This window comes from Procambarus clarkii, chromosome 45 (genome assembly GCF_040958095.1).
Source record: "Procambarus clarkii isolate CNS0578487 chromosome 45, FALCON_Pclarkii_2.0, whole genome shotgun sequence".
NCBI classification, from domain to species: domain Eukaryota; kingdom Metazoa; phylum Arthropoda; class Malacostraca; order Decapoda; family Cambaridae; genus Procambarus; species Procambarus clarkii.
The window spans coordinates 1,269,421-1,285,527 of NC_091194.1; the positions used below are offsets into that span (position 1 = coordinate 1,269,421).

Here is a 16,107-nt window from a genome sequence, read left to right on the forward strand (position 1 = left end):
GCACTGTTATATATAGTGTTTACTATCTGAAATGGTTTAAAGATTATTCCCCCCCCCCAAAATAAAAATCTTTTTATCTTGTACACTTGATCAATAACAAATGTTCAACAATTGCAATATACAACATATCCTTCCTCTCCTCAAAGTGGCCCCTTTTTTATGTAATTTCAACTTTATTCCCACAACTCTACAGCTCTTACCACATCAATATAAAAGACTTTTATTACAATGACATGCTAGGTTTAAAATCTCCCATAATCATCATAGGCAATGTACATTTGAAAAACTTCATATCCAAAGGTCACACACACATTCTCAATGTTAGACTAAATTACGAAAGGAAACTAACCATTCATATATCAAAAGACAAGAACTCCTAATGTCTAATGTCTCCCCTTTCATATGCTGGCTTGTTCACTAGTGTTGCAAAACTTGACCTGACCCTGTTTAACCATAGGTAGCAAAAACTCCTTGATCACTGACGTCAGCAGTCCCTCGGATCAGTCCTCAGCCCATTACATGAGTGTATAAATGCCCTCTCATCACAGCACAAAATCAATTGAACAAAAATGTACAGATAATGTACAACAAATAATTTATGCACATTAATAAATTGTAATGCAATTCTGAGCTTGGTAAAGCAACACGCATCACCACTGTAGCAGTAGCCAATCAATGTCATATTACCTCAACTACTTTACCACCACTTAAATTTCCTCACATCAATATTATGGCTTCCGTGATTAAATAATTCTGTCTACTTTTAACCAAGACATAAAATAAATAAATTTGTCATTTAACATTTTAAAACAAATAATTAAACAATTATCAGATTCAAATCACACTGTTTTAGAATACAAGTAAGGACAAGAGAAACAAAACTGGACCCTTTCATACCCAAAGAAAATAAAAGGTTAAGGTATTTTGAGAGGATGAAGAAATGAATGGATAGAGATACACTGTAGAGAAAGGACACACGATACGAATGCAGATCGGTACCGAGAACATTAAATATTAGAAGTAAGACCTTGGTGAAATGCAATACTGCCCCTTACTGTACTTTTGCACAGGGCAAAGGAGGTGATAAGTAAGTAATTATCAAAAGAAGGCACCAAACCGGGAAGGCTATGTAGCACCATCAAAGTGCGAAATAATCAGAGGGCGCTAAATATCACCAAGAATGCCAATACGAGAACAGAAACGCAGAAGGCGAGGAGGTGATAATAAACACCAAATAATACGTAAGATTGTGTTCAATTTATGTACATTATGCAAAATACAATGGAACTTTTTGATATGTTGAACTTTGAACCAAAATCCTGGTCTCACTGGCTAAATCAATACTCTAAATTTAACAAACTGCAATGGAAATTATATTTTTATTAGATCTTTCTTATTATATAAATTATATCAACCACAGTCTTTTAGCAAAATTTAGTCTACACAAATGCATATACAGAAATATGACTCTTATATGACAGATTGCTGGGTAGATGGAACACCACGATCATAGCTCTCATCCTGTAACTACACTTAGGTAATTATATTTAATTAGCACTAAATTTGCAGTCAAGTAAGACATGTAAGAAAATACAGTATAGATAAATAAAAGTAATGACTATTAAGATTGAAAGAATATTACAATGAAACAGCCATTTTAGTAACATTTCAGGCATTCAGGCACAAACTATGCTATACAGTACATGAATTTATTAAAACCTAAATATCTTTCCCCTGGCTTGCAATAAAAATTTGGATATCATTTTCTCGTTAAGAGTACTTTATTCACCGTATATATCTGCACATGTAGCAGAGCCATATACTGTATGAACACATTCCCCACCACATTCCACTAGCTCACTCTGGTTGTGTACTATCTTTCATCTGTATAATTAAAATCTTTAAAATGTCATACGCTATAAAAAAAAAAAAAGAGGCAATTCAGATATTAAGGAATAAATCAAGAGAAAACAACAGGAACAAAATATAATTGACAGAATCCTCTTGGTCACATTTCATCAAGTTAGGACAAGCCCATGTTCACAGAAATTTGCTCACATTTCATCAAGTTTGAACAAGCCTACGTTAACAGCAATTGTTCATATTTCATCAAGTTTGAACAAGCCTACGTTAACAGCAATTGTTCATATTTCATCAAGTTTGGACAAGCCCATGTTGAGACAAATTGCTTAAATTGAAATCATGATGGCCTACTTCAAATGCCTGTAGTTTTCACAAGTAACATTTAAAGAGTCTATTGATATCTGACTCCTATATCTTGTTTTATATATATATTACTGCATATTCATAAGTATATTTCAAGGTGCCATATTTTCCATTATTGTTCTGTGCTTAACATGATAACCATTGCCCCCTGTGCTGAAGCACATAGCAGAGTTTTACTGTTGATGCCAAATGGAATTTTTGTTAGCATTTTATTTCACAAACCATGATGTTCCTAATTCTCTTGCATGGTATAGGACAAGCAAAACATTTTCACACACCTAGAGAAACACAGTCATGTATTCCTGCACTGCCCCCACCTCACAAGAACACTGCTGGAGGACACACGATGCCCACTGAATGACATGCTAAATGATGTCATGTTAATGTCTCCAGTGAGACAATCAGTAGTACTGCAGCTCACTGATCGTGAGGACATACTGTATCTACAAGGTACAGTATATTATTACAGTTGTTACACCAGAGAATACAGTGGTCAGGCACCTTAACCAGACAATTCATATAATTTCTCTACACACAGATACCAAATACATACCAGACTCGGCACCTTCACCTGACAAATGGAGTAACTTCATTTTCTGGTAGCAGTGGAGGAGGCTGGCTGCTGGTGTGATCATAGTTTACTAAGCGACGACCCACCAAATACTTATCATTTTTTATATGTTCATAGAGGCGTGTAAATTGTACAACTTGCATGATGATGAGGCTAGACAATAAAGTTATGATCAAAAGCGCTGGGTAGATACGACGCTCAACCAAAATCTGCAAAATACAAGTCTTGTATATAAACTATACAATACAAATCTATTGTATCCAAAAATTTGAACCACATACAAAATTTCAGTTTACATGTCTTAGTTACTTACATATCTTACCTCTCTGATCTGCATGTCACGTTAGATAAATAACTGATTAAATTCAGAAATGATTACATACATAAGTCAGCTCAGATGTGATGACCAAGTAAGTAATTATCAAAGAAGGCACCAAACCGGGAAGGCTATGTAGCACTATGTATGTGATGACCAAACCACACACCAGTAGATAAAGAGACAATGTTTCGGTCCGTCCTGGACCATTATCAAGTCGATTGTGATGGAAGAGTGGGAGGCATGGGCATTAAGTAAGGCAAAAGTGAAGTGAGGAACAGGTAAGAGAAAAAGGTAATTCCTAGATCAGCTCAGATGTCTATTAGCTTGTTGAAGATAGCAATTTGTGCAACACTGCATGTGCAATACAGCATGTCATTGTAAAACAAAACAAAAACGAGCAGCGGAAATAATTATGATTTCAGCAGCATCATTATCTGTCTTACAAAGTGCAACATGTCACCAAATACACAGCTGCTGCTAACACAGAATCAAAGGAAGCCAATTTGATAATCCCAGTAGCGTAGCCCACTCGCACAGGAGCTGACAGGGTAAGTGCTAGTAGGAGAGGAACCTGACAGTTCCCTAATGAGTGGGAGCCATGAAATCTGTAGCTTTCACTTGCTGAAGTAATGCTAAAATGTGGAGATAGAGCCACCTCCTGAGACAAAATCTATGCTTATATAACCCCATTTAAATTGCTGATAACTGAGCAAAATGCAATTATTGTACAAAACAATCTATAAAAACTTACCAGAGCACTGGGTGGAGCAACAAGTGGAGCGATGGTATGAGCAGTTACGTAAGGTACGGTCAGACAAGCTCCGAGACAAGCAATAACCGGAAGCGCAGTCTGGCCCACAAGTAAGTTAAGATCCAGTCCACGTACTCCCCCGAGGTAGATGTGCTCCAAGTTAGTCTTCAACCACCAGTTGGGCCCCATCATCACCAAGGCACACATGATTTTGGTGTAAAGTACCCCTAGTGCCCAATCCTGAGAGGGCAAAATATTTTACTTTAATTATAAATAAATGACAGAAAATCTAAGATTTCCTTTATTTATACATTCAAGTTATTTATAAAATTACAAAAGGGTATCCAAAATACTTTCAAAGAATTCTTAATATGAAATTGAAAAGAAAAAGGAAATTAATAATATTCACCTGCCAGAGGAAGAGAATAGGCGTTTGATGTAGTGGTACTCTAAGAGGGATCACAATGACCAACTCCATTAACACGCCAACCATCAAAGGTACAACAACGGCCACTACCACAAGAGCTATCACTGCCTTCGTGCCCTGTGACAAAAAACAAACATTACATATTAATAATACAGTACAGTGCATTACAAGAAATTAATTTATCGAGTAGTTTTCACTTGAGTCAAACCAAGGAATGGTGTTAATATAGCTGTACTACAACACAACAGTCAGTGTTGACCAGACCACACACTAGAAAGTGAAGGAACGACGACGTTTTGGTCAGTCCTGGACCATTCTCCAGGTCTCTGATATCTGAAACGTTGTCGTCCCTTCACTTTCTAGTGTGTGGTCAGGTCAACATACTTCAGCCACATTATTGTGACTCATCGCCTGCACAACAGTGAGTGTTTCAATGTCAGCATTTAACCTTAATATGTCCTGGCTTTGCTCTCTTCAGTCACAACTCCCTCTCTGCTCACAGAAAAATTCTTATTCATAAAAACAATGTTCACCGTTCTCAATAAACGGCATGCCACTTACCATAATGCCCCACTGCCGAAGTCTAACAATTACTTGAGTCCATCCTAACATGATCCATGATGCTAGAAGGGTGATGCCTCGGATGCCTAGTAGACACAGATACAATCCACATGCACCAGTGTAGAGCTCATGAACCTAATTAAGCAGAAAGTTCATATTTAAAACAACATATTAAATACTTTAGTTATGTCACATTACTTAAAATACTGTACTGTGTACTTCCACTTGAACGGGACTCAATCTTCAGAATGCCAGTCGGACCAGAAGCTTTTACTACCATTTTAGAATATTGTACTGTGCAGCCAGCATTGGGTGTACTGGGAATTTTCATTAAATGTCAGCATGACACAGGGGGCATTTTTCCTGACTGTGACTCTCAATGAGAGGCATCAATTAAATACAAAAATTACTGCATGCTATACACGACATCATGTCAACTTAATCCTTCCACTGTATAACATGGTTAGATTTGATCTTGGTAATTATCTGTAACTTGCGCGACATGGTTGTGGAAGTTTTAAAGTACAGTACAGTACTGTACTGTGTAAAATTTTAAAGTCCTGTGGGTACACAGGGCTCACATCATCTTCCTCAGGCCTCCAGTAAACAGACATCATCTCAGAAGAAAATTGTGGGCACCCCTCCTGATTGTGAGAACCTCAGTACTGAGAGAGCAGTGCATGCAGCAGCAGCAGCTCATAACACTGCCAATTAGCATATGCCCATACCATCACTTAATAATGAAATAAATAAATAAATAAGTAATTGTGATTATTTAATGATGATAGTGTCATAGAAAATCCTAAAAATTATGTACTTGGTTTAGATATCAGTGAACTCAATGCTGATTACGACGTTCACAGCACGAGGCAGACATCCACAAAACACCGCTGTGGTTTGGTGTGTCCATCTTGAAATGGGACCTCGTGTTCCTTTAGAAAATAAACTCGTGGAAAGGAATAGTATACAGTATTGGGAGGCATTTGGCATGTCAGGCGGCATCAGCAGCTCATTACCATGTGGCACTATGCTCTTCTTGGATTATGAGATTACCACACCTACCGGAGCTGCCCAGTGGTTTGTGGTGGTGCATGAAACTGTAGAGGTATATACAACACATGTATATAGTGTAATAACAGCAAATACAGTACATTTTACTGTTCTAAGAATATATGGTGCACATATTAGTGACAAGAATATATCTGTGCATACCTATGTTTTACTTGTTCTTTGATACAAATAACATTATCGACAGCCCATTGCATCAATGCACTTGAAAAAAAATAAAACTTTAAAAATATGAAGGAAATATATAATATATTCATTGTATGCAGTTATAGTTTTGTGAAAAATATGTAGGGCTACTCTGATAACTGGTTAAGAGATTATTACACCCACCAGAATTGCTTAGTGGTTAGTAGCAACATGAAAATGTAAACAGTTATGTATAAAGGTTTTCAGTGTAATTTAACAAACAAAAACAGTATCAATATTTCTTATTTCTTCGTGTGTGCTTTCCTGGTGATGGCGAACATGATTAAAATTCCCTAACAATGTTATCATAATGCCACTGCTCTCTGCGCCTCTTTAGAGGGGACCAGTTTCTGGCTCGTGGTCCCTAGTAGGTCTAAAAGAAATCTGCGACTGATAGCACATAGTAGTTTGACACTAGATCAGCATTGTAGCTTCCAGGAGCCACAAAGGGCTCCTCTCCAGAAAACTAGAGAAAAACAAATCAGAGACATTGAAATAAGTATGTGAAAATATCTTCACGGAAACTCCCAGCCCACACCAACCCCGGGCCAATTGCTCCATGAATGCTCGTGAATTATGACATCATTGCAAAATTTTGTGGCATCACCATGACCAAAGTACTGTAAGTCACAAATGTTTTATATTTTTTGTGATTGGGAATGCATTTTACCAATATTAGAAGGTAAACCACTTTTAATTTATTTTTCCCGTGCATCAGGGTGTCGTCTTGCATAAATGCATAAATAATCAGACGGGGTTCCCACAATATCTTTCATACAATCTTGAAAGGAAATGTGCCCAAACACCTGTGTCCTACTTACAGATTTATTTATCTTTGATATTTAGCCTTTAAAACATAAGCATAGTAACTTAATAGATTAAAAATGTTGTTTCATTTTATAAACGGTTTAAACCTTAAAGTGTGGTTACTGTCATTCATTGATTCAAGGGAAATGCTGTTATTATATTTTGATTTCAACTATTATTGTCTTGGTTTTACACCAATGATGCTAATATGGATATAAAAGCTCTATATGGATGTAGTGAAGTTTACCTCGATCCGTGAAAAAATTCTGCTATTGTTTCATGATTACCTTAGCACCAACCTAATTAGAAACTCAAATATCATTACAAAATAAAGCTTGGCCAAAAATCTCAACAATTATGAGTTCTACAGCTTGAATGTGAGACCAATACAACAAACAATCTTGAAGAATGTTTGGCCCCCATCTGATGTTTACAGATGTCAGTGATCAGAACAATTCTGAAGTTTTTAGAGCAAAATGCTAGTAAAAGGCAGAAATTAAGTGTTACCATACATCTTGCCTATGTTAGGGGGGGGGGGGCAAAGTCCATAGAAATGAGATGAAATAGTTTCAAACAAACTTGAGAAAACAGATGAGTGGATGTAAGTGTGCGCTTCACACATCCTTGCTACATAAAGCATGGCTAATTCATAATTTGTGGCAGACTAATCAGAAGGAGATGGAAGACGTGGAGGAAGATGAGACGCTAAAGAAAGCAATGATTAAAAAAACACTCTGAAGGCCTTCTTAGTTGCAGTATATGAATTAGATACTGTACTTATTTTATGCTCAAGATATGATAATAGGTTTACATATGCGTTTTTCAATACAAGATCAGATGAAATAAAACAATTTACACTACACGACTGTTTAGAAAGTTCAGCTAAGAAAGCTTGCATTGAGGAATATGTACGTAGTTCATCACAAGACCCCTGACACTCCAGCATCTGTGACTAACACATCAAATAACTCTACTCTAGAAAATGAAGTTACGTGTACTGAAATACACCTCCCAAACCATGTAAATTACTCTACTACATCAATAATATTCAAAAATTTAAAGGGGAAAAAAAGCTTCATATTGAAGAGTACCATAAAACTTTTTAAATATTCTCGTTTTTACGTACAATTTGAGAAGGGGCAGCTGGTTTTTCGGACACAAGTTCCTCGGACAGTCTCGATCCCGAGGTGTCCGGATACAGCGTGGTTGCCTGCAGTTGTATACAATTAAACACCTTCTATATCAAGGTGCCTAAAGCACCAATAAAGAAAAAAAAATTAAAAATAAAAAGTTAAACGTGTGAAATATTTTTCCCTATATCAGATTGTAACTTGCTAGAGCCATATGTCACATAATCACTACTCTAATGCACCCTGACTACCATCATCCCTCTGACTATTTGATTCATAAATGGACTGAGGAGGAGTCTACGATCAGGACATATCATTAACGAGAATTAAGACAGAACAAAGGACAGAAACACCTATATCGTAATGGGCATGGGTCACCCAAGTACAGTATGTATTAGTAAACGTGATGGCTGCCTCGGATGTCTCTGCCTCCATCTCATATACTGTACTTAGCATTCTATAAATACCTAATGCCTTACCTACAATACTGACCAAACTCTGAGCATACTTTAACCTTGTGATTCATTAACAGTTTACGCAGACGAGGAGTCACAATAACGTGGCAGGAATGCGTTGACCAAACCACACACTAGAAAGTGAAGGGAGGACGACGTTTCGGTCCGTCGGTCACGTTTGTTAGAAACGTGACCTAACATAAGCTTACCAAGCTAACCATGGTTTCTAGTCTTTCTCACTCATTGTCCCCATCCGAATCTCTTGCCCAAGCTTCATCACTCAAGCATGCTTGGGAACCACATGTTTTGAGATCTATGGCTCTCTGCTGATCAACACTTATTGATTTTTAGCCATATTTGAATAGTCACTTGTATGGGGTTCAAGTGGAATTTAGATTACAGTCTCATGTCTGAATTAGATATGTCAAATGTGTAATATAAATGCAGTAATTTCGTGGCGGTAGGAGGAGGTTGAGAGAACCAAAAATACTGAACAAAGCATAGAGGAAGTTCACAAGTAATTTAAAATTTGTATGGTACACACCTTAAGAACTCTGCAAATTATGAATTTCTAACACTACATACTTTTCAAACATTAAAATGTAAGGCATGAAACAATTAACAAAAAATTTTCACACTTGTCAATTGAAACCTTAACTCCAGTAAGGTCCACATCCTCCCACACCCACAGTAACAACACCACACACTCGCTAAGATATCATTTCAAGAGCATATGTTGAACAACAACTTGACACACAGTGATATATCTTACATTATGTAACATATTTATGGGGTCTAGAAGTACAGTTGGCTTTGTTCTCGACTCTCAATCACGAATCTTCCTTTTGATTCCCGGGCAGGACAGAAAAGGTTGGGCACACTTCCTTTCACCTAATGCATCAGTTCATCTAGCAGTAAATAGATACACTGGAGTTGGGCAACTGTTGTGGGGTTGCATCCTTGGAAGGTCGGTGGTTTGACCTACAAGGGACTCCAACACAAGCCTACATACACAGACTTCCTGTCCCCGACAAAATGAATTACACTGAAATTATTGTGACCCTAATGTTATAAATCTTTATGTACCATATTTACCAGAGGATAAGGTGCCGTTTGTGCACCAGTAATGTTCATCGTCTACATAAACGATCTACCAGAAGGAATACAGAATAATATGAACATGTTTGCGGATGATGCTAAGATACTGGGGAAGATCAGAGATGCAGACGATTGAAATGCCCTTCAAATCAATCTAGATAAAATAAGTATTTGGAGCATCAAATGGCAAATGGAATTCAATATGAATAAATGCCATGTTATGGAATGTTGAAGAGAAAATAGACCCCACACAACTTACAAATTTTGTGGAAAGGAATTACAGAACTCTAATAAAGAATAAGACTTAGTGGTGGTTTTGGATATTAAGCTGTCGCCAGAGGAACACACAAAGAAAATTGTGAGAGGAACGTATGCGTCGCTTTCCAACTTCAGACTTACTTTTAATTATATGGATGGTGAAATACTAAAGAAACTGTTCATGACTTTTGTAAGACCAAAATTAGAATATGCATCTGGGAACACCCCATGCGTAGGTTCGAACCCTCATCACGACCCTTGTGGATTTGTTCATTTGATACATATCATGTTGTTGTGATTCGTGTGTGTATTACCAACCTGATTTCTAGAGGCAAGAAGCAACAGAAAAGTCACCTTCAACATATAGGAAAGAAGTCACCTGGGACCCAGGAGAGAAGATAAACTCTAACACACTATCAAGAGACAATGTCAGCTCCTCCATGGCATGAGCAACCCATATAACAAAGAACACCCCTTGCTGCAGAAGTACCTGGACAGCCACGGCCTTAGCTCAGCAGAACGAAAATTGCCTATCACTTGCACGAGCCACTGGCACACCAGCACCACTGACTCATGCAGGCAGCCTCAGACACCCCAGAACGTCTCACTGGGTGGACAAACAGAATATAGTCCCAACCTGCAGAAAGATGCCCTCTGTCCTGAGAAATATACAAGTTGGATCAACTGACCACCAGGGGTTGGATCCCCACTCCAAGAAACTCAATACTGAACACCCAAAAGGGTAATACAGATAAAGGAAAGCTATTCAATATAATAGTAAAATGTACAACCTGTCCTTTCAAACAATATATAGCATTTTGATGTCAAAATCCCCAATGGGCAAAATATGATGTAATGTAAATTGTGGTAGCTCGCAAACATTCACATCTTCTGTCCAAGGGATTGCTCAGTTAGGTACGAGAGTTTTTGTACACCATTTTCTGTCTGTTGTGGCAACTCAAGAGGATGGGCTGGAATGTGAGTGGAATACACTACAGAGGAAATAGAGTAAGTTAACACATACATGAAATCAAATAAAATCATTATCATAATTTGTCCAACATTTACTAAGTGGAGAACCATTACACAACAAAATATAGAACAGTTTAATATATACAACCGTTAAAAGATATTCAAAGATGACACCCCAGCAATGCATCACCTGTTCCACACACACACAAACATACATACATACATCAAACCACGAAGGTAGACATCAAACTGGCTGATTACTGGTCAAGAGGAAGAGCCCATGAGCTGGGTATTAATCCCTGCAAACTAATGTAGGTGACTACAACATGATTAAAAAGCAAATGAAATCAACACATTTGGATTTTATATAGAAGGTACTGGAGATCTGGGTGCGGAAATTCCCACAACAAAATAATCCTTTACCAAAGAAGTCAGAATGTGTCAAAAGGTACAATTACTGCAGTATCAGGTCAAAATGGCCTATTTAAGGGACAGCCCTAACTGTTTCCAAGCGAGTCCCCCCGATATAATAATACAGTATTCTCATAAATATTCCTATCTTGGACACCTTGTTTACTCAAAGAAACTCCCCACTGATAATTCTGATGAAGATATTTAATCTCTGATGAATATTTTGTTATTTCATAACTTTTATTAATATTCCAATATTTTAAAACTGCTCTTTCATCAATTTACTGCAATATTTTAATCTTATGCATTCCAATTTGTTTACATCTGTCAAAAAATAAATCTTAAAGATAAAGCTCACTGAACTAATAGTCTTATTAGTATGATCACTCCCACCAATAATACAATTATTTAATATTTACAGTCTTTCAACCTGTAAACTGTTCCAATCATTATCTGCAATTATCTCCCATGCTCAAATTGTCAATGGGAGCATGGAATGCTCCCATTGACAATTTGAGATAATTTACCTTATCATTTTCATTAGTTTTGCAAACCACTTGTTGTCATTCACGCCGCAAAGAACGACTTTTAATTAACCGAGCTATTTTAGGGTTAAGATACAAAAGCATGAAGTGCACACAAGAGAAAAAGATCCAGTTACCTTAGTATCTCCCAATGCTAAATACATGCATTGTCGGCCCACAAGAACTGGAAGCGTTAAGCACATAATTGACGCTGCAGTGAGACTAATGCACATCATGACGACCAAGCCCAAGATCCGCACTCCAAACCACCTTGGACGCACATATGCTTGAAATCCTGAAAAACAGAAAAAGTAACGTTCAGAATACAACATTTTCCCAACTGCCTAACTTACCCATGATAAAGTCATTTGCCAGTCAGAAAATTACTTATCAAGGCACATGTAAACATAACAAACAAACACTGTGTGCATTACTTCTAAAACCATTGTAGTACACACAACCGTCTGCAACACACACAGACATAATTCGTAACTTGCCCTTTCTATCAAATGTTTCATTAATAAGAAAAATTGAACTCATTTTTGGGAACTAAAATTAAATGGAGAAAGTGTCATCACTTCCAAAATTACCAACCAGTTGGTCCATCACGCTGTAACAATGCTTGATGTGCAGCTCCGAGGCCTCCTGCTAAGGCATCAGCAGCGCCGCCGCCAGCACCACCACCACCACCAGCAGCGCCACCACCGGCAGCCCCACCAGCAACAGCACCACCACCAGCAGCAGCGCCACCAGCACCACCAGCACCACCACCATCATTACCACCACCAACCACAGGGTTCACGATTCCCTCTACTGGTCCTTCTGGCTCAGCCTGAGGAACAATTTCAGCTCCAGCCGCTGCCTCTCCAACACCACCTCCTGTATCACCACCTATAACTACTCCACCACCCTGAAATACATTATAAAATTTAAATTTCATATATATAATTAAAAAAATCATATATATAAATCAAAAGTTAAATGAGTGATAATTATCCAAATGACCATACTGAATAACAAAATATTACTAACACTAAATATAATCAACACTGGCAACCAACCTGTGCATCAAGAGCCACGTCTCCCAAGAGATATGATCGAAGCCCCAAAACATGAGAGACCGCAGCGCACCAGTGTCTCACCAACAGCTTGAGCCAGACGCGTGTATGGCCCTGCTCTAGCAAAGCTGGCAGGATAACCTGAAGCAGCAACAACTCCAAAGATAGTTCACTCACTGGGGTGTCACTGTAATTTAAAAACATTTATATGAAATAAGTTGATGTGCTCTCTGCTATGTACTGATATTCACTAAGCTCTGTACAAATGCAGAAGCTTGAACAATATGAATTCACAGAGGAAAAATCCTGATCAACATGATGAAATTCTATGATAGGGTCACCAATAGAGTAAGATAATTAAGACCTCTGTAAACTGCATAATCCTACAATGTAAAAATGAAGACAAACAAGGATTATGGAAAAGACACTGAACTGGGTACATGAATTCCTGGCACAAAGGGTCATAGTCAGAGAGGACAAGTCAGGCTGGGGAAGAGGAAAAAGTAGGGTTCCCTAGGGTTCTGTCCTAGGACTGTTGCTCTTTTTATTTACCGGTGTGTTAATGATCAACCAGAGGGTGCGACCTTGAACATATCAATATTGTGAGATGATGCAAAACTAATGAGGATAGTAAGAACAAAGAAGAACTGTAGAGTGCTTCAAGAATGCCTTAACATACATCAGGAGCTCAAAGACAAATTGCTGTAGGAATGAAATCCAAACAAGTATAAGGTAATGAAGATGGGGAAAGGGAGATGGGAGATCTGTAAGAAACACACCATAAAGGAAAGATAACTAATAGAAACTATTAGAGAGAAAGGCCTCAAAGCTTTAACAAAAAACTAACACCAGAAGCCCACTGGAACAGGATATCATCATCAGCATATGAGAAGTTAGTAAACATAAGAAGTCTCTTTCAAAATCTAAGCAAGGAGGCTTTCAAGTTCATATTTAACACTGCCTATGTGAAACCTATGCAGAACTGGCATAGAATATGTACCATGTGAAGGACAAAATACAGAGAAAGTACAGAGATTAGTGAGCAGACTAGTGCAAGACATGAAGGGACTCAGTTAGGGGAACTCAATCTCACAACCTTATAGAGAAGAAACAGAGGGGGTATGATCACTACATAAAAGGTACTGAGGGGAAATATACAATGTGGCCAAAGACCGGCTATTTAAATTTAGAGGATGTAGGACAAGAAAACAATAGAGAAAGCTGAATACACAATAGTCAAAGGTACGAGGAAATTCTCCTACCCTGTATGGATAGTTGGGTAATGGAATGCACTGAAAGAAGCTATAGAAGTCACTTCCATCTACAACTTCAAGGAAAATGCAGACCTTGAACTTTGAGGTATAGTATATAATTATTATGGAAGGTATAAAAGGCTAGGAAATGGGACTAGATCATGCTTATCCGTAATCAATAAAAGGTAAACTGATAGATAAAGCAGACATCAACAGAAAACAGGAGAGTTCAACTATAATTTCCACAACTGGGATGTCAACAATACCCACTATACCCCCCAAGGAAAATGAAGGCACCATTATCTACCTACAGTGGTACATCTCCATGACAAGTCAGAGTGCCTTACATCATTAATACAGTACACATATCTATCTTTAGTCCACCATTATACAATAAAACACCATTTTCTTCTATACGTTTTTTTTCTATACTTTGGCAAACTGGCAAACACTATGAACACAGCATTAAAAACATAAATACAGTATAAAAATAGGTCTGGATTCCAATACATTGTCTTATTCATCTAAGAGATTCAAACCATCCAACTAGCTCAAGTCTCGGGAAAACTACAGAATGTATGTTGAAATTTCTTGTATTAAATGCAGTGAACTTCGTAATATAAATTCATCCCCACTCACACTCTAGCTCTGTATATGAACAAAATTAACACTTTTCATAGCTGGATAACGTAATGCTACGTACCTGGAAAGTGTGATATGGTATGGCAGGAAAGAAGGCCAAAGCCCATGAATGATTTTTATGGGTAACCATAGCATTAGCAGAACTGTAGAGCCGAAGATGACCATAGAAGCCAGGAAACGGCGAGTGTGACGCACAATCGGTAAGTGAATCATCTGAATCGAAAAGTCACATATAAATTAAGTTCAAAGAATTTATTAATAATTTTAGTTAAATACGTACTAAATATTACAAACAAACCAAAAGCAATTTTAGTTATTTGATGTGCACCAACAACAAATTTTCAAAGGTAAATCAGTTCACTATTTCATGGATTTAAAAGCCTGAACAATATCAGCTGCATCATGCTTAACAGCCTTTGGATTCTCATAAGCTTCAACAATCAAAGCAGCACAGTCATCAAAACAAAAGTTTGATTTGATGTTTTCATTATGAGAAAGTCGGTTATAGAAAGTTTCACATAATGTGTGAAGTGTCTTATCAATTTATAGGTTATGACAATTCTTTTTAAAATGCAGATTTATCAATGACTCAGATGAAGGATTAACAAAATATAATAACTTAAAGCATATAAATTGGGAGGATTATACAATGTTGTTATCAGTATTCTGAGCAAATAGTAGATTTGGTCACTTTGACGTCACCATCTCGACATGAGATTCAACCACAACTGATCACATTCATAGGTCATGCCAGTAGCCCTTTTGCAGCAACCCCAAGTGACTGCATAATTGTGCATTCTATATGTCATGGCCCCGAGATGCCTGGGCATTTTATCTGGACTCTCTTGTTCGATGGACATAACCATATGTTACCCCTTGAGTGTCTAACTTCTGCTCAGCTGTCTATTCTATTACTCTGCATTGTCCTTAACAACTTGTTACAGAAGTTTGTGATCGAGGTGATGCACTCTTTTTCAGGTGGTGTCTCGCTTGTGTCCAGTTCCAAGAAGCCACTCTCCTTAGCCATGCTCCATTCTAGATCTGTTGTGGATGAATACTCAAATTCCCTGTTCAACATTCCTTATGACAAGTATATCCCAGGTGGATTTGAACCAATCTTGACTCATGTCCCTGCATCAGAAACATGCTTACTGGTATATTTCGATACATCCACAGTCAGAAAATGAGACTGGCTAAAAATTTAAGTGGACCACCTCAATTACCACCTCTATTGAAGTTTATACTCCCTTGCTTGTAAATGCCATCTGAATTTGTGTACATAACTTTAATACCGCTCATATTCACTGGGTTGCTTAGCTTGTCCCAGAAGGTGAAAGTTCTGGGTAATCAAAGCTCAAAAAACCGTAGGGGTGGGGTCAGGGAATGAAGT

At 37.7% G+C, this 16,107-nt stretch overlaps 1 protein-coding gene across 7 annotated transcripts in view; it reads right to left on the reverse strand.

Annotated features, from left to right (window-relative positions):
- Nucleotides 1–1,235: 1,235 nt before the first annotated feature.
- LOC123769948 (E3 ubiquitin-protein ligase MARCHF6) overlaps nucleotides 1,236–16,107 on the reverse strand; it is a 30,458-nt gene continuing 15,586 nt past the window's right edge. For 2 of the 7 annotated variants that reach the window (XM_045761444.2, XM_045761443.2), the window contains exons 11-19: nucleotides 14,779–14,930; nucleotides 12,826–13,009; nucleotides 12,359–12,674; nucleotides 11,902–12,059; nucleotides 8,043–8,126; nucleotides 4,856–4,990; nucleotides 4,277–4,411; nucleotides 3,868–4,107; nucleotides 2,329–3,006 (exon numbers count right to left, since the gene is read on the reverse strand). In XM_045761444.2, the coding sequence (XP_045617400.1) occupies nucleotides 2,794–3,006; nucleotides 3,868–4,107; nucleotides 4,277–4,411; nucleotides 4,856–4,990; nucleotides 8,043–8,126; nucleotides 11,902–12,059; nucleotides 12,359–12,674; nucleotides 12,826–13,009; nucleotides 14,779–14,930 (1,617 nt within the window). In that variant the 3' untranslated portion in view covers nucleotides 2,329–2,793. Of the gene's footprint in view, nucleotides 3,007–3,867; nucleotides 4,108–4,276; nucleotides 4,412–4,855; nucleotides 4,991–8,042; nucleotides 8,127–11,901; nucleotides 12,060–12,358; nucleotides 12,675–12,825; nucleotides 13,010–14,778; nucleotides 14,931–16,107 lie in introns of all 7 variants that reach the window. The other 5 variants (XM_045761446.2, XM_045761445.2, XM_045761448.2 and 2 more) reach the window with 4 other exon arrangements.